General features: G+C 40.5%; 1 protein-coding gene and 1 long non-coding RNA gene across 22 annotated transcripts in view; one reads left to right on the top strand and one right to left on the bottom strand.

Moving 5' to 3' along the window:
• DTNB (dystrobrevin beta) overlaps positions 1 to 22,781 on the top strand; it is a 241,875-nt gene that overhangs the window by 168,772 nt on the left and 50,322 nt on the right. For 16 of the 21 annotated variants that reach the window (XM_086325905.1, XM_086325901.1, XM_086325899.1 and 13 more), the window contains 2 exons: positions 13,233 to 13,322; positions 17,206 to 17,293. In XM_086325905.1, coding sequence (XP_086182031.1) covers positions 13,233 to 13,322; positions 17,206 to 17,293 — 178 coding nt within the window. The remainder of the gene's footprint in view (positions 1 to 13,232; positions 13,323 to 17,205; positions 17,294 to 22,781) is intronic. The other 5 variants (XM_086325903.1, XM_086325906.1, XM_086325902.1 and 2 more) reach the window with 1 other exon arrangement.
• Positions 429 to 2,247, bottom strand: LOC147362848 (uncharacterized). The gene is made up of 3 exons (XR_015136534.1): positions 2,100 to 2,247; positions 1,407 to 1,602; positions 429 to 1,231 (listed from the first exon to the last, which is right to left on the bottom strand). It is a non-coding gene; the product is annotated as an uncharacterized LOC147362848 (long non-coding RNA).

Below are 22,781 nucleotides of genomic sequence, written 5' to 3'. Positions count from 1 at the left end.
AATGTAATGGTTACTTTTTACAGAAGAAAACCTTATAAAGGGCTGAGATGCTGACAATCATGTGAGAAACTGTAAATTATGTACCTGAAAGGTTCCCCTCTAGGGATTTGCCCTCCAAATATTCTTCTAATATTCTCATATTGACATGTTTATAGTTGAAAAGAAATTTCGTCTTTGTCTGAGACTGAGTAGTTTCTAGAAATGTGCTTCTGTTAAAGAATCAGAACAGTATACTTAAAAACAAACAAACTTCCAGAACTTTAAAACAGACTTAAATTGCCCCTCTGCTAGTTAATTTCCTCTGAGGCTTGCTTCTACCCGTCTATTTCCCCAAGGTTCAGAATGTGATTACATTATTACGGTCTGCACTATTGTACTATTTTAAGTCATACCTTATATTCAAACCAATATGAAAAATGATGCTGATATTTTTAATGTATTCTAAAGCTTTGCCTTTAATTATTTATACACATAAAAATGTTTACAATTCTGTGGGCACTTCATATAACTTTGACATCAACAAAAACCTCCAGGATGAAACTTTTGACTTTGTGCATTTGTTTGGTACAGTAGTTTTAACTCTTTTAACTTCAAGTATTAAAATCTAAAAAAGCACAAACCCAGTTAAGCCAGATGAAAACATTGTAAAAGTCTTGTGTACAACCTTGTACGGACTTCCCTGGTGGTCCGGGGATTGAGGGTCCATCTTCTAATGCAGGGGATGCAGATTTGACCTCTGATCGGGGAACTAAGATCCCACATGCCGTGGGGCATCTGAGCCTGCACACAGCAAACAGAGTAGCCCTCATACTGCAGCTGGAGAAGCCCCTGGAATGCGCTGCAACAAAGACCAGCACAGCCCAACAAAAAGAAGAAAGGGAAGAGCAGAAGCTGAACTGCCACCGAGACGTCCACCTTTGGCTTCTCCATCTCTTGGCTCCTCTCAGAGGGCAGTCTTCATTCCCTCCTCCTATAGAACAGCCACTGCTCAAGGTGCCAGTGGCTTCCAACTCACATCCTCAGCCTTGTCACTCGAGAGGTTGTGCCTTTCTTCTTTCAGATTAGGAGACTCCAGGAAAGGATTCTTGTTGTCCTGGATGGCATTACTGCCTATCCTCGTGTGTGTGTGTGTGTGAGAGAGAGGGAGCCAAACTCTCAGACCTGTATCAGGAGAATTGAGGGAGGAGCATTTCCCCTAAAGAAGGTTGTACTGTCAAGAGCAGCAGAGATCCTGTAAATAGAAAAATACCAGAGGTTGTTGGCAGAGTGCTGTTTTGCTGCCCAGCACAGAGAGGTGTGCAGAGGTGTGCACATGTGCACGCGCGCACACACACACACACACTTCCCTCCCCACGAGCTTTTCTTCCTGACACAGTGCAGCAATATGACTACGAGTGCGCACTCACCTTTCCTGGAGGTCTTATCCACCTCCTGCAGACAGCATGGGATCCCGGATATCTGGGTAACGTCCATTCATCAGGATCAGCTCTTTTGTGATTCATTAACCTAGTCTACCGTGACCGAATGAGAAGTTTTAAGAACGCTCACATCTTTACAACTCACAGCTACAACTGCAACTCACAAGTCTGTAACAGCAGATATCTGAAAATAGGATAATTGTAATTTAGAGAAGCGGGGTAGGGGGGGAGGGGGGAGGAAAGTCACAGGAAATAGGACATATTAAGCCATATCTGCCCATTTCCTCCTGAAACACCATGAAAATGACAGTCAAGAGATTTTTTTTTTTTTAGTAGAAGCCCACAACAACAGAGAAAAATAGGCGAGGAAACAATAGCAAGAACACTTTGGAAGCAGCAAAGCAGATGGCTGAATGGTAACTGATTTTTCCAGACTGGAGAGAACTAAAACCTAAGCCAACTGAGAGACCCAGAGGAAAGCCCACCCGGGAATGGGAAGGCTCTGTGGGGGGAAATACAGAATGATGGCTCATAGTCTGTGTAAGAAGCACTTACAGCCTCAGAATGTCTACATAACTGGGCACCTGCCCCTGCCCTACCCTGCCAGAGCTGAGATTTATGCCTGTGGTTTCTGGAACAATACAACCCCCATAAAAACCCAACTTGTCCTGATCATCTCACCTTGGTGGGCTGAGGCTACTGGCTTCCAGACAACGTGTCTCTGTCTCTTGGAACATCATATTAAAGACTTCAGGAAAGCCCCACTGTGTCCTGTTACTCCTCTCAAAGTGCTTAGGGCTCCAGCCAGAGGGGCACAAGATCCAAGTCCTAGGATCCCAGAGATTACAGTTTAACCAGTGGCTTTGCTCTGTAGCCATGTAGCAAAGATTGACGTATTCCCTCCCTGGATGGAGAGTTTTGCTACCATTGACACTTCTTGACTCAGCTAGTTCCAATCAGCGTTACACCCCACTCCCAGTATTAGTTTCTATTTTAGTCATAATTCTTGGCTACAAATAATAGAAGGTCAGTTTGAATTGGCTTAGGGAAAACAAGAAGATTTTTTTGTTTTTGTAACCAGGCTGTGGGCAGAGCAGGGGGTAGTGGCTGGGCCCCTGGGCGGACAGAGCAAGGGAAACTCTAACTGCTGTAGGTGTTTCCCCCACCCATCGCCTCCTCGCTCCTCTCTACTGCACATCTGCTCCTTCTTCCCTAATGTAACTATCATTCCACGCAGCAGGGAACAAAGCCAGGAGACCCATGTGTTCACATTTCGTAACCTCATTGCTCTAGGTGGATCCAGTTTGAAAACTTTCAATGGAAGTTACATTGGATCCATCTTGGGTCGTGTTACCCACCCCGGTGTTTTCTGTTCAGTGGCCCCACCTAGAATAACATGGTTGAATGGGTAGGGGTCAATTCACAAACAAGGGTGAGTCTACTTCCCTGGAGAAGGTGGGGCTGCTGAGGAGACATGTCACTATAAACTTCTTTCTCAGGTGGTTTCTGAAAGAAGTACACGTGAAAGCATATTACATCACACCTCCACGTGCATGGATTTCTTTCAGGAGACCTTTGTTCCCTTACCCCCTTAATTTTTCTCAAGGGTTAAATAATTCTTGCTATTCTGTTCAGTTTATGGAGATGATTGCGTGGGACATAACACCCCCTTTGAGTGGTGAACAGGTAAATACAAGAGCCACAGATCCTGAGTAAGTCACCAGTTGCAAGGGACCTTAAATAAGGGCAAGATTTTATCGGAGCCTTTTTACTTTAATCCATACTTCACAAGAAGGAGAAGCAGTTTTTAAAGGCCAGGAGGTGCCACAGTTTAAGTACTACTTCTGAGCTATAGAAACGTGACCAAGTTAAGAGGTGAGTTGTCCTATACGGGTTTTAAAATGGCTTTCTGACTGGGCGGCAAGATAAAGAGCTTATCTTGTTATCTACAGAAGGCAGTGGAGTGACAGAAGCCACAGAACGCTGCCTTTTCAGACTGAAAACAAAAGAGATGTGGGGAAACTGAGAAGAGAGACAAAATGAAATTGGTCAAGGCAGATACTGTGCATGTGTGGACTCGGGCCACTGATTCTCTCTTTCTGTGAAATGAGAAAAATAGAGTTTGGTGGAAAGCAAAAACTAATGAGGTTTTCAGCAGCGCCCTGAAACAGCTACCTTGTATGAATTCTTTGTGACAACCTCTCCAAGGCAACTCAGCAATTATTTTTTCTCCAATTTTTTTTTTTTCCTTGAAAGACAGAAAAGCAGAGTAATTGAAAATTAACACATAATCTTATGGAACTGCAGAGTTGGCACATTTCCAGAGTCTGTCTGATGGCCTGGGCAGCCTGCCAGTTTTCAGTGGCTTCTGGGTTGGGATTAAATTCCATTTCCATTCAAGCATTTAAGGTAAACCCTTCAGCAGTTCTAACTCTGGTTAGTACAGATTAAAAGCTTGAGTATTTCCAACTCCATACTTCCAAACTTTGATATGAATAGTTTCCTCCTCTCATTGGACTGAGGCTTGAGATCCAGAATGTGAGCAAGAATTGCATCCATGATGGACTGTCAGCAGAGCAGAGGGGAAGAAGGAGCAGGTCTCGGGGAGAAATCGTGAGTTGAGTGTTCCCACATTTCGATTGAGATGCTTGAGGGATCTTGGGCTTGAAGACGGGCTTGCTACATTTTGAATGTGGGGGTGCTGAGGAAGGGAGTGGTTGGTTTTCTTTCTGGTTTGAGCTAGGTACCTTTGGTCAAAACACAGAAGGAAGATTTTGGGAGGAAGTTAGCAAGGTTATGTGAGTTAGAGGAGCCTGGGGGACGTCAGGGAACCACACCATTGCATGAATTCTTGAGATCTGACAAATGGCCAGTAGAACATATACACAGTCAGTCTCTCTCTCTCACACACACACACATTTTTACATATGCTTTGGAGGCTGTTGCCTTGGATACCTCATGAGTGTCCCTGCTGCTAAGAAGCTGACTAGGTGCAGCACATTGCTTTCTAATAAGATGCTATTAAGATGCTCCATGAGCTTGCACACACGACGGAAACTCCTATAGTGATGCTCAAATTCCTGTGCTGGTCTGGCTTAGACGGACTTGGTTTTTCATCCCCATCAAACTATTAAAATGTTTCAATTTCTTTTAATAAGCAGACACTTAAAACAAATCAGTGCTGTAGTATAAGGTCTTAACCTTTTTCCTGGATCTCATTAGGAAAACTCTAGTCTGCTCCCCACCAATCCAATCTCGTTTTTGCGACCAAAGGGATTTTTCTGAAGTACAGGTCTGAGTATGTTATGCTCCTGGATAAAAATCTTCAGTGGCTCTTCCCTTCTGCAGTGCTGTCCAAAAGCATGGAAATGTTCTGTGCTAACCCGTCTGGTAGCCATTAGTCATGTGTGGGTACTGTACACTTGAAATATGACTGATGCAACACAGTGAATTTTTAATTTTACTTAAATTAATTTGAATTTAAACAGCCACAGGTGGCTAGTGGCAGTGCAGTTCTGCAAGGTGCAAGGCACATTCTTCATTTCTGAGCTGACCCTTGCCATCCTCTGCAGCCGTACCTATTCCATGGTTTCTACTTGGCATTTATTCTCAGAGTTACTTAATCACTCACAGTTCCCCAAGCAGGTCGGCGCATATGCTGCTCTGCCTTGGTGCCTCCCATCCTTTTTCCTGTTATTTCCTTCTCTTTGTCATCTAATTCTGCCTTCTCAACTTAGCTTCACCACCTCCAGGAAGCCTTCCCTAGTACCCTAAAGCTAGATGAAGTGTTCGTCTTCTATGATCTGTAGCATCTTGTACATATCATAGAATTGTTATTAGCCATTTGTTTCATGCTTTTCAAGACCCTTAGCTCCTTGAAGGCAAAAATCCACCAGGCTTGATCCAGAAACTTACTCCTTTTCTCAAATCTTGCTGCTGCTTGCCCCTTGATCAGCATTTCTGCTAGGAAAGGGGTTTTCTTCATCAGTTATTTCAAGCACGTAGCATCGTATAGCAATGCCTGCTTGTTTCACTGAGGGCTGAGAGATAAAGGACAGGGATTATACTGGAATATCCGGTTCTGATGCAGTACACTCCTGCTGGCCCCTCTTGGTTAGCTGTAACTTCCACTCTTTATCAGTGAGAAACCTGGCTCCCGTCAGTCACCATCCGTTTACATATTTGGTCGGTGGCTGATAGTGTGCATAGCAGTTTCAGAATTGCTGATTTATTTTTTAAACAGATGATTGTTAAGTCATATATTATACAACTCGTCCATTTAACACATACCATTTAGTGGTTTTTAGTATATTCACAGAGTTGTAAAACCATTACCACGATAGATTTGAGAACATTTTCATCACCTCCCCAAACTGATTTGTTACTAAAAAAAATCTCTGCAGTGTGGAGACTCGACTGTAGAGAACTAGAGTGGAAGAAAAGAAAACAGTCACGAGGCTCTTGGAGTAGACCAAGTGGCCCTGGGGGAGGACTTCCAGACGAGAGTATGGCAGCAGTAGGCGTGGCAGGAGTGGCTGGTTTGGGGATCTGTTCTGAAAGTAGAGCAAGCAGGACCTGGTTAAGAGATTAGATGGGCAACAGGAGGAAAAGAGAAATCAAGAAGACTTCTCAGCTTTGGGGCTTGTTGACTGGGTGAATGAGAATGCCGTTTATTAAACCAGCCAGTTGCGGGGAGTGGCAGGTGAACAAGGAACGTGTGGAGAATTGAGCTGTATTTTGAACATGTTGGGCTTGAGATGCCTGTTAGGCAGGCAAGGGCAGATGCTGAACGGGCATCAAAGTTACATGATTCTGGAGCTCTGGGGAGAGGTCAGGGCTGGAGTACGAAGCTGAGAAGATTACAGGTAATGCCTTTTATGGAAGATTGTTCTAAGAACAAACAGAAGATCTGTAAAAGTCTCTGATGGGTCACAGTACTTTGTTGGTAGTAACTGCTATGTTATGGTATTTAATCCTCCCAACACTCTCTAAAGTAAATATTTCATGAGGTAGATTTTGTATTATTGTGATTTTACAAATGAGAAGACTAAGACATAGAGAGGTTAATGTCCAAGCTCACATGGCTAACAAGTGTCAGAGTTTGGATTAAACCCAGGACTGCCTGACTCCTGTGCCCGAGTTCTCGGTTGCTATGCTCTGCTGCCTTTTACTTAGTAAATAATTCTGCTACCAGGGGTGCACACTGGCTCTAGCATGCTTGCTTGTAGTGTCTCTGACCTTGTCCCACCCCTGCTTACCCTTCATCCCAGCCACCCACCCCCTCACCACCCCCACCCACCATCAGATCCCTTCCCCATGCTACCTTGCCCACGGGTGTGTTCTTAACCTGGGCCAAAGGCGCCCTCTCTTGCTAACACTGGAGATTCTGCTGGAGCTATGAGACTGTCACCTAGGATCCCAAGCCTCTGTTGTTTTGGAGAGCCATTCTCATACTGCAGTGTGCAGCTGGAGCCCTGGAAGCTTGTTTCAAATGCATATTCCCAGGCCTCGTTCCCAGGTAATTTGATTCAGTAGAAGCTTGAGGGTTCTAAAGGAAGAAGTCTGGGGAAATGTGTTTTTAGAAATGCTGCCTTTGACCCTGCAGTCCCATCAGGACCTTCTGTCCCCAACTATGCTCATTATTACCATTGGTTTAGAGCTGGGAGATGCCTTATGAGGGAAAGAACTCTCTTTAGGTACCTGGGGAGAAATGTATTCATCTCATGGTCACTTCTCTTTTTAACTTTGGTTCATTTTAATCACCCTTGTCTTTGCTGGTCTCCCTAATTGGGTAAAATTCTACTATTACTTCCTCTCATAGGAGAACAGTGTCCTTATCGTCATAACACTCATTACACTTGGAGTTTTCCTTATTTGTGTGATCATCTCTTTTCTACTTGACTATTGCTCTCTTGATGTTAACAGTCAAGTAGAAAAATCCACGTCTGGGTTTTGCTCATGTCCTCCTGTCCTGGCACAGTGCTGACTCTAGTCAGTGCTCCAAACATTGACTCACATGCCCAATCTCCATCAGAAGTGCCATTCAAACTATTGTGTACTCAGGCGTGCAAATCACCTACTTTTATGGATTGAATTAACTTTTGATAGCTTAGAAATAGAACAGTTATTTTCATTATTTTATTTGTTATAGGATTCCAAAATATTCCAAAGGATTGACTTTGTTTTAGAAAAACAGAGTTCTAAAGCAAAATCTGTTTGTAAGTTGGGATTGTATATATGTTGCATATACACATTGCAGCACATTCAATGCATGTATGCATAATCAAAAAAGAAAGGGTTTATCAAAAAGTAAATCTGAAAAACAGGTACATTTTTGAATGTGAGTAGAATGACATAACACCCATTGTTGTTCAGTTGCTAAGTCCTGTCTGACTCTTTGCAACCCTATTGATTGCAGCACGCCAGGCTCCTCTGTTCTCCACTATCTCCTGGAGTTTGCTCAAATTCATGTCTATTGAGTCGGTGATGCCATCTAACCATCTCAAACTCTGTCGTTCCCTTCTCCTTCTGCCTTCAGTCTTTCCCAGCATCAGGGTCTTTTCCAGTGAGTTGGCTCTTCATATCAAGTGGCCAAAGTATTGGAGCTTCAGCTTTAGCATCAGTCCTTCCAATAAATATTCAAGGTTGATTTCCTTTAGGATTGACTGTTTTGATCTCCTTGCAGTCCAAGAGACTCTCAAGAGTCTGCCCCAAACAAAATTGTCAAAAGATTCATGGGCATTTAAATTCCTCATTTGCCATAAGCAGCTACTGTTAATGCTTTTCGTTTTGGCCTAGATCCCTAATCATCTGGCAAACAACACTAGTTCTGAATAGCAGTCTTCGTATCATCCTAAAATGGAGTTTAATGGACTGTTGCTTCTAGAGTAAACGTCTCCAGTTTCTGTTCTGCCATTTCCTTTGGAACACATCACGGTCAGATTTTCATGCCCGTTACTCTGCCAAAACTACTTTTGTCAAGGAGACCAGAGACTTCCCACATGCTAAATCCAGTGGTGAATTCTCAGGACTTCCGGGCTTGACCTGTCAGTGGCATTTGATGTAGATGATTGCTGCCTTGTACTTGAAACACTTTCTGTGCTTGCCTGTAGATACTATGCTTTCTGGCTTTTCTCCTATTCCTTCTCTGCCTCCTTTGCTGATTATTCCATACCTCTTTGACCTATAAATGTTAGCATACCAGAGGGACCACTTCTCTTTTCTGTCTGTACTCAACTCACTGTAGGTGATCCCATCCATACTCATGACTTTCGATAAAATCTGCATACTAGTTACTGTAAAACTTCTTTTTCTGACTGAGACTTTTTCCTTGAACTTTCACCTTTTCCCTCACACATCTTCCTCCTAATCAATACCTTCACTTGGGTATTTAATATATATTTCATAACTAGCATGTTTTAAACTCAGTTCTATATCTTCTCCCACCAAATCTGCTTCTCCCATATTCTTCCCCATCTCTGTGAATGGCAGTCCCATTTTCTTAGTTGCTTGGTCAGAATCGTTAATTTTTCTCCCATCTAAACTGTCAGGTTATTAAATCTATCCAAAATCACTGTCAAAGTCTATCTAATATCTTGTTATTTATTATCACTTCTACAGCTACTATTTCCTAGCCACTCTTGTCTCTCATCTGGAATGTCAAGATGCCTTCTAATTGACTGCTTATTCCCCCTGCTCTCTGGCACTTTATCCTTCCTGTAGCAAATGATCCTATTAAAATACAAGTTACACCTCACTTCTGCTCAAAACTTTCCAGTAAATTCTAATTTCAGAGTAAAAACTAAAGCTTTTGTCCTGGTATGCAGGATTATATAACCTACTTCTTAATCTGTCTGCCATAAAGACCCAGCTTTGTTTTGAATTCTAGTTTGAAGTGAACTGATACTTTACAAAGATATGATAAAAATAAGTTACTACAGAAAGAACCTCCACTCTGGTCATGGTGGACTAACTGGTATCAAATTAGCTCTCTCACTATAAACCACTGGAAAACTGGTCTGAATGTAAAAACAACAGTTTTCAAGAATTAGACAGTAAGTAGCATAGGACTGATTCCTGAGATGGAAAACAAGTGAGATAGCCCCATGATTGCCCAGACTTTCTGCAGGAATGCATTTGCCAAACACCAGTGCAGGATATAAGCAGAGCAAGGTGGTCTTGCTGAGAATGAGAAAGTAAGAGATTGGAGTCAGGGAGCAAAATTTGCTGAGGAAAACACCAGAGAGGAATACATGTGCAGAGAAAGAGCTCCATAAATCTGAAGAGAGATCCCTTGAGTCTTCAGCTAAAAACTAAGCTGTATTTGCATGTAATGAGATTTCACATGATCTGAGAGAGAACAACCCCTGGGGATTTGAAAGTGGAACAACTACCTGAGCTCACACTGTTGAGTTCTAACCAACATATATAGTTTGAGTTCTAACCAACCAGAGTAAAGAGACAAGATTGAATGCTTGAGGCACTCAGTAAAGACCCCAGAAGGACCACATCTTAGGAGTGGGTCAAATTAGCCCTAAATAAAGTTACTCTAGATCTGCACTAACGAAGCTTCAACACAAGCCTCAAAAGGATCAAGCTGTTCACAAGGAAATTGACTGCCATTCTTAAGAGGAAGACAACAAAATCCAGACATTCAGCAACATAATACTGCGCATTTGCACCATTCAGTGGAAAATTAGAAGACATAGGAAGAGGCAGGAAAGTATGACATGTAACCAGGAGACAATTAGTCAACATAACAGAGCCAGAAATAACCCATGTGATGCAGCTAACACACATGGACTTTGAAGCATCCATGATAAGTATCGAAAGTATAAACGAGGAACTTCCGTGGTTGTGCAGTGGTTAAGACTCCGTGCTCCCAGTGCAGGGTGCCAGGGTTCCATCCCTGGTCAAGGAACCAGATCCCACATGCCACAACTGAGAAAAAAAAAAAGATCCTCCGTGCTGCATCTAAAGGTCCCACATGCTACAGTGAAGAGTAAAGATCCTGAGTGCCAGAACTAAGACCTGGTGCAGCCAAGTAGTAAATATTTAAAAAATATATTTATAAAAGAAAATATCAACATAATGTGGAGAAAATGTGAGAAATAAAAAAGAACCTAGTATAAATGTGATTGGAATTTTTTGCATGTATAGTCTACTTCCATTAAAACCTTTAAAATAAAAAAATTAGAGCTTACAGGGTTGAAAGCGATTATACTGAAAAATTCAGTGAATGGACTTAACAGTAGGTCAGAAATTACAAAATGAAAATTCACTGAACTTAAAGACAAAGCAATACAAACTATCTAAAATGAAGCAGAGAGAAAAACATTTGAAAAACAGAGCCTCAGTGACCTTTGGGACAATGTCAAACAGTGTAACAGAAGGGGAGGAAAATAATTATTCATGGAAATAATTTTTTCCAAATTTCTGAATAAATTTTTACATATTTAATGAAAACTACAAACACAGATACAAGATGATCAACAAACTAAGCAGAATAAACACAGAAAAACATAGCAACACACATCACAATCAAATTGCAAAAAAAGAAAACGCAGTGATAAAGAGAAGACATTAAAAGCAGCTAGAGAAAAAAAGACATGTTACATATGGGAACAAGGGTAAAATTTTCCAATGAGTTCTCAATGAAAATAATGCAAGTTAGAAAACAGAATGATATCTGAAAGTGGTGAAAGAACTGAGTTTTATTCTAAAATATAGAAATTTCCTAGCTTTATCCACTGAAAAACCTAGAAGTGGTGACAACCCAAGAACAGTGAGCACTCTAGTACCCTGACTGTGGCTTCTGAATGCTCTTTCTCAGTAAAAGGGACCTGAGACCCTTGGAAGAAAGGTTGATTCTAAGTGTGGAGCAGGACATATACAAGATGAGACTGAGGCATCTTACTGTACAAACAGGGAAGCTAATAAGCTCTAGTGAAGCCTACTTCCTGGGGTTCCCACTGGCCAAAGTTAGGACGATTTGAATACCATTGTAACGGATTGAAGCACATCAGATACACAAAAGTCTGTGAGTTTATAATGATATTAAGACAAACAAACAAAAACCCTCCTAAGGCACTAGCTCATTTTTCTGTTGCTGTTAAATAAGAAATATTAACCATTGGTTTTACCTGTCCTGAATGAGCAGTATTTTACAGTAAGCAAATAGAAGAAATGAATAAACGTGCAAAAGATGATAAAACTAGAAAGTCAACCTTTTGTAACCCCTCATGAAATACTGTATCTAGGCAGGGATCATTTTAAATGCTAAAATTATTAGGTGAAAAGTTGATGGGCATGTTTGTAATAGAGAGATGTAACCAGTAGTATCTGAATCCACTTATTGGTATTTCCATTCCATTCCATTCCATTACGTACCTTCTGTTTGATTTATAAGTACATCATATTATATATGATGGAGTCTAGCCCTGTCTCAATAACAAAACAAAAGCAAAAACTTTAGTCCAGCATCTAGATCTGACCCACAGAGGCTAGAGAAACAAGTTTAATGATGCCTCCAAAATGTAGGATATGCAGCAAGGTAACCTGTTTTCTTCATAAGTAGATGATGGGGAAGAAACAGGGAAAAGGAAGAACTGTTACAGATTAAGAACAGAAACATATAATCAAATCCCAACATAAAAAACAAAAACAAAAAACATATCAACCAAATGCAAAGTGTGGACCATGTTTAAATCTTGACTTTAACTGTAAAAGGATATTTTTTAGGATTTAAATTTTCAGATGGACTAAGATATTCAAGAATTTTTGTTAATTTTTTCAGATGTGATAATGGTGTCGAGGTTGTATAAATTTTTTCTCTGATGTACAGACTCAAGTATTTGCAGGCGAAATAATAAATTGGTGTTACTCTAGCCACGCCCTCCCGCACAAAATGTTGGAAAAAGGAGGAATAAATGAAATAAGTTGACGGTGTTGATCTTTGTTGAACTTTAGTGACAGGTCCATGAAGTGTGCGTGCTCAGTCACTTAGTTGAGTCCAACTCTCTGCAACCCTGTGGACTGTAGCCCGCCAGGCTCCCCCATCCACGGATTTTCCAGGCAAGAATACTGGAGTGAGTTGCCATGTCAAATGGTAGTCATTAAATAACTTTTTCTACTTTGTGCATATTTTAATACTTCTCTAGTGAAAAGTTAAAAAAAAAGAGAAAATCATGTGCTTAAGGACTTTCCAAATATCTGTAAGAGAAAGCCTCACTCAGATTGTATGCAACATTGTCCATTAAATACAATTCTAACAAGTTTTATATAAGTATCAGTTTTATGGGAGAAAATAGAATGATGCTAAAGGCAGTATCCTTGTAGAAATAAAAAGGTTTAATTGGTAACATGAAGTAACTGAAAACTCTGACAGGTAGACAGAAGCCACAGGAGAATTAAGGGGCCACTCAGTGATTAAATGGACCCACTCTGCCTCAGTTTTCCTGCCAGAGGGCATTCCCTACAAGATGTATCCATCACAGAGCCCAGAACCTGGGCAAGCCTGGTGGGTAAGGCTCCTCGGTGGCCCCCACACTGGTTTCTCCTTCTCACGGGCTGTAGTAGCAGCCCGCCTACCAAAGCGGTTTTCAAAGGGGTTGCTTTTGTTGAAGGGATTAATGAGATGTATTCCCTATGGTCTAATACCATATTCCGTTATGCCTTGTGGTTTTTCATTGTTTTCCTTATCATGATTTTTTTTGTTCTATTTTTCTTTGACGTTTGCCCATTTTAATCCATGTTCTTTTCTCGCTCTGTTTGTGTTTGTGTCACGCTTGCTGTCTTTGCCTCCGTTGTTCCTAGGTTACAGTATAGCCAGGATATACCCAGTCACTTGGCTGACGAGCATGCGCTGATAGCCTCCTATGTGGCCCGTCTGCAGCACTGTGCACGGTCAGTGGGAGAGCAGCAGCAGGCGGGTGGCCAGGGGCTGATCGGAGGGAGGGAGAGCTCTGTTACCCGGGGCTGCCAGCTGGAAAATACTCTGCATGTGGGGTTTTTCTTGAGAAGCTACCAGCTATGTTTGGCAGGGTTTAAATAATTGCTAAAGCATTAGCTTCTAAAAGAGAAGGAGCCTTGCCAAGCCTGGGCACTTACCTAAACACAGAGTCAGAAATTCTTCCTTAAAGTGAAGTGCCCTTCCTTCCTTCCTTCAGACTACACTTAAAAGGGTGTAAACCTCAGAGATGTGCAGTCCCAAAGCCGTGTATTCACAGAGGTATTTGATACAACCTCTTCCTGTTTATTCTTGCCTAAATAATGGAATCTTTCAATCCATGTTCAAAGTCTAGGGTTGATCAGCACACCTTGTCTAACGTTGGAGGCTTTGACACCATCACCTTGTTACATCTTTATGTGTTGCATCATCATCCATTCCCCCAAAATCTTATCATTGTTGATGATTTAAACCAGTGATTTTCAACAGTGGTATTGAGTCATTGTCACCTGAGAGACTTTTACCAAACCATATATACCTCCTCATATTATAATAATTATAGGTATTATAATTAACTAGAAACTACTGTTGATATGGGAATATGTCTGATCCCTCAGAGGGTTATGGTGGAAAAACATCTGATAACCACTGACTCTAGCAAAGTTAACCCTTTAAAAGAGTTACTAGCAGACAAAATGCCATTGCATTCAGGTAGACCCAAAGTCACCTATCCATTCCATGCCCACCCCTGCCACCATTCTGCAAGGAGAATGCCAGGTAAAGTTTAAATGATCTAAAGCCATCCCTCCCCTTTATATAGCAGCAGAGAAGAGTCTCTGTGCCAAATAGCCTGAGATTCTTACTCTGAGAGAGAAAACTAATTTATAAACTTAAACACATGGGAGAGGCTAGAGACTTAAATTTTGATCATAGCTTTGCCCTTAACATGCCTTGGCTCCACAGGAAGCGCTTATTCCCTGTGATAGCAGAAAAATAAATTAATAGTCAATTTTAAAATATGTATAATTGAAAAGGACTGTTTTAAGTATTATACTTTACAGCACTTTGCGTAGTTTTCCCAGTATGACCAAATGGTGTTTATTACTTTCAAGCATTTACCTGTCTCTAAAGCATTAGATTATAGGGTTCTCCTATCTCCCAGCTATAATTAATAAGCTTATTCTGTGGAGGGGAAGGCCTACAAGTTGTGCATTGTATCATAGAGAGATGATTTCTGAGCACTCTGTCCCAGTCCCTTGATCTCTGGGAAGAGACTTGTCTCACCCTGGCAGGACAACTTATTTAGTATCAGTAAGGGCAGTTGTCCAAGTGATTAAAAGTTTCCATGGTGAATACAGCAGCAGAATATTTGACAGACACTGCTACCTGATATTTCAGCCCAGGGAGATGTATGCTAGGTTTAGCTGAGACCCTCAAGTCTCATGGCTTAGAGATGAGGCTCCCTGAGTGAGAATTGATGGCCAGGAGCCCTGGAAGAACATGAGGGTTGGGTGAGTACTGCATCTCTTCTTGATTCATAGTCGAAGAAACTGAGCTTTGTACAGAAATTTCCAGGCTAACTATTGATAATTCTGAATATTGAGATTTAAAATCAGCTGAAGTAGAAGAATAAGGAACCTTTTTAATTTCCTTTGTAGTTTTCATTGACCTTAAAACCTATCATCAACAGAAAGTTCTAGTTTCTGGCTGGAAAGCATGGCCAGTTAAAGCGACCATGTCTTCCACACTCAGGTAGGAATGACAGGTCAAATCAACTCTCCTAGGAGAGGGAATGTGATGGAGAAGGAGGACCTCAGAGGACAGCCTCTGTAAGTCCCACTTCTTAGGCTGCTGTTCCCTCCATAACAGTATCTACTTGTTTGGGTAAATGTTTATTTTGTTGTTATTTAAAAGATAAAGAGAGTCCTCTTGTTTCAGACAAACATAGGCATAAGTACTATAATTCAGCCCTGACCTTGGAGCCCTAACCCTAAAGTATTAAAGGCAACCATTGGTAGCATGTTGTTATTGCAAGATCATCTTTTGAGAAATGATTATATTAATATATGCTAGAGACTGACACTTGCACACCTAAAATTATATAGTGTTGAGAAGTGTCTTTGGCAGAAGACCATGACATTGACAGTGGCAGCACCTTAAAAAAAAAAATTCATCCTAGAGGAAAGACCAAGTGAAGCTTAGAGAGTTAGTCACAGAGATAGAAATACAGGATGGTAAAAAAAAAAAAAAATCTAAGAAAAATATAGTTGACTTTGTATATGAAAAGTCCAGATCTCTATTGATTTACCTCCATCCTTCCCAGATTCTCTTCAGTAATTATAAAAAGGTCTTTAAATTTTTTTCATATTTCATATTTTGTCATACTGTTAAATTGCAATCAGGGGTTTGGAACTCCAGGAACCTGGAGCCAAAGTAGAAACAAGCCATGACAGTCATCTCTCGTCAGATAGCCATCATCATTATTGTTGTCTTAAAGCTTCTGTCAGAACTGAAACAAAGTAGAATTATATAGCCACAGTGCTGGTTAATCTAGAAGTGCCTTATATGGATAAGTAGCAGTTGACATCACACCCTAAATTAAAGATGTCAACCATAATCAGCAGAAGGTTCTATATGAGCAGAACATATACACAGAACTAGCCTCCTGCTCAAGAATCCGTTTATCCAAGGTAGTGGAGAAGGCAATGGCAAGCCACTCCAGTACTCTTGCCTAGAAAATCCCATGGATGGCGGAGCCTGGTGGGCTACAGTCCATGGGGTCACCACGAGTCGGTCGCGACTGAGCGACTTCACTTTCACTTTTCACTTTAACGCAATGGAGAAGGAAATGGCAACCCACTCCAGTGTTCTTGCCTGGAGAATCCCAGGGATGGCAGAGCCTGGTGGGCTGCTGTCTATGGGGTCGCACAGAGTCGGACATGACTGAAGCGACTTAGCAGCAGCAGCAGCAGCAGCAGTGGCACTAAGGTAGTGGTGGAAAATGAGAGTGAAAGTCTCTCAGTCGTGTCCGACTCTTTTCGACCCTGTGGACTATACAGTCCATGGAATTCTCCAGGCCAGAATACTGGAATAGGTAGCCTTTCCCTTCTCCAGGGGATCTTTCCAACCCAGGGATCGAACCCAGGTTTCCTACATTACAGGCAGATTCTCTACCAGCTGAGCCACAAGGGAAGTCCCAAGAATACAGGCGTGGGTAGCCTACCTTAATGGAGTTTAAAATTTTTAGAATGCTGGAACTCTTGTTAAGAGTAACAGACTAAATTAATTCACTCAAGTTGGGGCTACAGTTATAGAACAAGCATGGTAAAAGAAGAGAAAGAACATTGGAGGGGAATGTTTGATACCATGGAATCTTCCCCCACTTTATCATATTGTGAGCCTGCCCTAGCTTAGGTTCCTCAGTTTTGCTCAGCCAATGTTAAGAGTACTTCCCCAGCCCTCTGTTTTTCGTGATGTTTTAGTTTTCTCTTGGTCTTTTTGAATTCAAGACCTATATCTAAATGTCATGAGGTTTTCTTAAAACAATCGATTGGAAATAGCTCCCTAGGCTTTATAGATGCCCTTTTTTCAGCCTTTGCATTCAAACAGAAGTGTCCCCTCTGAAGCTGTAGGAGCAACAGGGATATACTGCCCAAAAGAGATGTTATGCATGGCCTTGTCATTTCTCTAAATCCCTTTGGTCTCAGAAGACCATTAGTATCTATGATTCAGGTCCCCATTTCTTTTGTTACCATTCTTTTTCCATCTGTTCTTTCTGAGAGAGAAGCAAGAGTAGGGGTTGTTTAATAGATACCTGTTGAATTTTTATCTCCTTGGCAGTGTCCTGGACAGTCCTAGCCGACTGGACGAGGAGCACCGGCTTATAGCCCGCTATGCTGCCCGGCTGGCTGCAGAGGCAGGAAACATGGTAAGTAAATAGAGGATTACAGGAGAGTAGCAGAAATTTACATTATTTTAATATATAGATGGAAGGGGAATGGTAACCATGAAACTCTGGAGAGTAGATACCTCAGAGACAGGAAGCGGGAAACAGGTTTAAGGAAGGGATTGCAGTGGTCTTTAATTTTATCTATAATAACCACTTTTAAAAATCAATCAGTAAAAGAAAATCAAAGAACCAAAATTTGGTTCTTTAAAAAGATTGATAAAATTAATAAAGCCCCTAGAAATCCTGATCAAACAGAAAGGGAAAAGGATGTGGAAAAAAGAGAACCTTTATACACTGTTGGTGGGAATGTAAATTGGTGAAGACTGTGAAAAACAGTATAGAGGTTCCTTAAAAACTAAAAATAGAACTACCATGTGATCCAGCAATTCCACTCCTGGGTGTATATCTGGAAAATAATGAAAACACTAATTCAAAAAGATACATGTACCCCAGTGTTCATAGCAGCACTATCTACAATAGGCAAGGCATGAAAGCAACCCGAGTACCCATCAACAGATTATTGAATTAAGATGTGGTTCACACACACAAGCTGGAGTATTACTCAGCCATACAAAAGAATGAAATATTGCCATTTGCAGCAACATGGGCGGACCTAGAGAATATTATGCTTAGTGAAATGTCAGAGAAAAGCAGATTCTAGACAATATCACTTAAATGTGGAATCTAAAAAATAATACAATAAGTATATATGCAAAACAGAATCAGACTCGGGACTTCCCTGGTGATCCAATGGCTAAGACTTCGTGCTCCCAGTGCAGAGGGCCTGGGTTCGATTCCCAGTCAGGGAACTAGATCTTCTATGCTGCAGCTAAAGATCCAGCATGCCGCAGCTAAAGATCCCACATGCCCACCACTGACTTGGTGCAGCCCAATAAATAGATAGTTAAAAAACAAAATGGGGACAGACTCACAGACATAGAAAACAAACTTGCGGTTACCAAAGGGTAGGAGGGACAAGTTTTGGATATGGAATTAGCAAACTACTATACATAAAATAAATAAGCAACAAAGATTTACCATATAACGCAAAGAATTATACCTATTATCTTGTAATAACCTTAATGGAATATAACCTGCAAAACCCTGAATCATTATACTATATACTTGAGACTAACACAATATTATAAATCAACAATACTTCAGTTTAAAAAATATATAAAAAGGGAAGAAAGAAAATGCAAATTACCAATATTAGGAGTGAAAGAAAGGACATCACTACAGAGCCTATAAACATTATAAGGATGGCAAGAATATTATGAATATCTTTGATATTATGAATAAACTTGATGACTAGGTGACAAATTTCTTGAAAGATACAAATTTACATAATTGACATAATAAATAGAAAATCTAAATAGTCATGCATCTGTTAAATTGAATTCATAGTTGACTTCAAAAACTCCAAGCCCGAATGTCTTAACTGTTGAATACTATCATATGTTTAAGGAAGAAATAATAACAATCTGGCACAAACTTTCAGAAAATAGAAAAAGAAGGAACACTTTCCAAGTCATTTTATCAGGTCACCATAACTTGAATCTAAAACAATACAAGGCCATTACAAGCCAAGTTCTGTCATATGCATAGATGCAAAAATCCTTAAGAAAATATTAGCAAATTGAATCCAGCAATAAATAGAAAGGATAATATTCCATGATCAAGTGAGATTTATCCTAGGAATGCAAATTTATTTAACACATGAAAATCAGCCAGTGTCATTCACCATATTAGCGATTTAAAGAAGAAAATTATAATACTTCAATAGGTGCAGAAAAGGCATTTTAACAGTCAGCAAGACTATCTAAAATTTCTTAGAGAGGTTACAGGAATCACAAACCATTGGGTCCAATATTGTCCTGGAGTTCTGGAGTGAGATTAGACTGGACAGGCAGGCCAAGATCTTACAGGACAGTACTCCACAGTGTATTGTATACTATTTTATGTTTACTCCTTCCTAGGGAAATAGTTATGAAAGCTGCCAATAGAGAGTTTTGCTTCATTTCTCTCTCAAAATGTAATTTATTCCTTTGGGTTTGTTTAGACTTCAAAATCTTTTCCTTGAGAATCTAATAAGTCATACAATCTGACTCTAACATTCCAACTCTAAAGGTTAGGGAAATGGAACAGAATGGGGGGTAAAAGTCTTGGAAAAAGACTAGTTTTATTTGATTAGTCAAACCAGTCAGTCACAAATATTTATTATTTTAGAAATTAAAATTTACAAATAATATTAATTTTTTTGAGATGGAGTAGTGTTGTGGTTGGAGTTTTAAAATTAAGTATACTTAATACTATTATACAGTCTTGCTGACTTTAGTACTTTTTAAATTTTGTAAATAAAAGCTCCAAAGCCATTTGACCCTGAAAAGGAGATCCTAGTACTCCTTTACTGCAAACAAGATAAATCTGTTTACACCTGATAGTTTCTGATGCCGATTCTCTAAATCATGTGAAAATGATCCTTGTTAGAATGGTCTTGAGACTAAATTCTGATATGGCCCCTTTCATCTTCAGTTTATTTTCCTAAGTGTAGTTATCTTATAAATATTGGGTCTCTCAGGGTGGAGTCTTCTTAACTAGATTTCTATTAAACAGACGACTTCTAATCTGCTAATCTCTCACTGATACAAGTGCTTTGCATAAAGTGGGTGTAGTGCTCAAAAGAATGTATTTATAGCCTGCCAGATAGGCTTTGTATTGATTTTTTTTTTTTTTCAAAACACTTCACAAAGAAAGACCATTAAATCACTTTAGCAGCCGGCATTACACCCTATGAAGTGCTCCAACATCAGACCCTCACATCTCCCCAGGTGGCAGACATGGCCACCGAAACCTCTTCCAAACAGAGACTGATCCCAAACCGAGAATTTGTAGATTGCTTAGATGAACCAAGAGAGCAAATTTGTTTTCCTGAAGCGCCTAAACTCCTTTTTAAAGCAGAAATACAATGTCTGGCAAATCTTAAAATTTCATCACAAACATCACTAGCATTTGATGTAGTCAGATGGTTTTTTGTTTATTTGTAAAGTTTCTTTATGAGAAAATTAAAAACTCACTATGGACAACTTGGAAGAAAAGTGAAAGGAAAAGGAAACCATTATCCATTGTCATGCTATCTAACATTTACACATTTTTGAGACTTTTTTTCCACAGAGCCCAGTCCCAGACTTCACAGCCTCATCATCATGTCAGCTGCTCCACCCATACACTATTCCAGATATATCCTATGGCTTCTTAGAATCAAAGATAATGGTATTTTCATGTGTGTTTGGCACACATGTGATGGCTTTAAACCCCTACAAAATCATCATTGTCAAACCTAGCTACATGTTATAATCTTGTGTGCAGCACTTAAAAAATACAGAGATTCTTGGCCTGGCCTCAGATCACTGAATGCAGAATCAATGGGTTTAGCAGGGTCTATTGATTTTCATTTAAAAAGCAAAAAGAAAACTTTCAGTCTTTTGATTTACAGTTACCTTAGGAACCACTGCCCTAAAAAACATTACTGGATTTTTGAGAGAGGGAAATACTAATAATCCATAGCCCTCCAGTTAGTCTAGGCAAGGCTGAGGTGATGGGAGGGCTGCCCTGGGATGCAGTGAAGTCTAACTGATATCAGGCATATCTCTGTAAAACTCATTCTGCCAAGTTCATCCAGACAGGAAACTTCCAGTCTCTTTTTAGGAGGCTCCAGAAGTGCATCCCAGCAGACGACAGTTTGCTGACTATGTTGGCTTTCCTTGGTTTAATGGTTTTTGTTGTTCAGTTGCTCAGTCATGTTTGACTCTTTGCAACCCCATGGGCTGCAGCACGCCATCCTTCCCTATCCTTCTCTATCTCCAGGAGTTCGCTCAAACTCTTTGAGTTGGTGATGCCATCCAACCATCTCATCCTCTCCCACCCTCTTCTCCTTTTGCCTCCAGTCTTTCCCAGCATCAGGGTCTTTTCCAGTTTGCCCAGTTTTGCTCAGTGAGGTTTTGTTCCTTATCCTGTATTTTTCAACTGTGTCTCCATCTCATTAAAGATGATGGAGCTCTGTAAGATTACCTAAACCTGAGAGAATACTGGAGTGAGTAGCCATTCCCTTCTCCAGAGGATCTTCCCGACCCAGGGATCAAACCCAGGTCTCCCGCATTGCAGGCTGATTCTTTATGGTCTGAGCCACCAGGGAAGTCTAAGAGAATACTAGGGTAACAGGAAGGGATCTTTTCCCATAAATATTCTAATTTTACAGACAAGAGAATAAAAGTATATAGGAAAATAAAGTAGCTCAAAGTTTACATGGCGAGTAAGTAACTGACCCTAGGATTCCTAACATTGCACAAAGTAAATCTTCCAGTTGGTAGCCAAAGTAGGGTTTGTTTGTTTGTAATAAACTTCATTACAGAACAGTTTCAGATTTATAGAAAATTTCTGAAGCTAGTTCAAAGAGTTTCCATATAACCCATGTTTCTTTTCCCATATTAGTAACATCTTACTTTAGTACAGCACGTTTGCTGCAACATGTTAGTATATGATTATTAACTAAAGTCCATGCCGCCTGCAGTGCAGGAGACCTGGGTTCTCTCCCTGGGCCGGGAAGATTTCCTGGAGAAGGAAATGGCAACCCACTTCAGTATTCTTACCTGGGAAATCCCATGGACAGAGGAGCTTGGCAGGCTCCAGACACTGAGGTCGCAAAAGAATCAAACTTGAGTTAGCAACCAAACAACAACAATGTGCTTTATTCAGATTTTGTTAGTTTTTGCCTAATGTCTTTTTTCTTTTCTGGGGCTCCATCCAAGGTACCACATTTCATTTAGCTGTCATCTCTCCTTAGGCTCCTCTGATCTGACGCTTTCTCTGACTTTTCTTATTGTTTTTTGTTTGTTTTATTGGAACATAGTTGATTTGCCATATTGTATTAGTTTCAGGTATAGAGCAAAGTGATTCAACTATACTTATATGTGATATATAGGATTATTTTCCATTATAGCTTATTACTGACTTTCCTTGTTTTTGATGACCTGGACAGTTTTGAGGAATGCCCTTTAACTGCGACTTGTCTATTTTTCTCATGATTAGACTGGGATTGTGGGTTTTGGGGACGAAGACGTAAGTGCCAGTTTCCTCACTTCACATCTTACTTGTATAGTATCTGCGTCACTTATCTCTGTTGATGTTAACCTTGATCACTTGGCTGAGGAAGCGTTTGTCAGGTTTCTCTGACATAAAGTTCCTCTTTTTTCCCCTTTCCACACTGTCCTCTTTGGAAGGAAGTCACTGTGGACAGGCCACACTTAAGGAACAGGGAGTTAGATTCCACCTCCTTAAGAGCAGAGTATGTACCTATGTTATTTGGAATTACTTCAGTGTTTCCCTGTTCAAAATCCTGCAGTGGCTTCATGCCACATGTGGAATGGGATGGAAACTCCACCCCCTGATGAAAAGGCCCTTTGTGATC

Source organism: Bos grunniens, chromosome 11 (genome assembly GCF_055505025.1).
Source record: "Bos grunniens cultivar Pamir isolate PY7600 chromosome 11, Bosgru_T2T1.0, whole genome shotgun sequence".
In the NCBI taxonomy this organism is placed as follows: Eukaryota; Metazoa; Chordata; class Mammalia; order Artiodactyla; family Bovidae; genus Bos; species Bos grunniens.
Note: the sequence above shows the minus strand (reverse complement) of the source record. Positions and strands in the feature narration are given on the sequence as shown.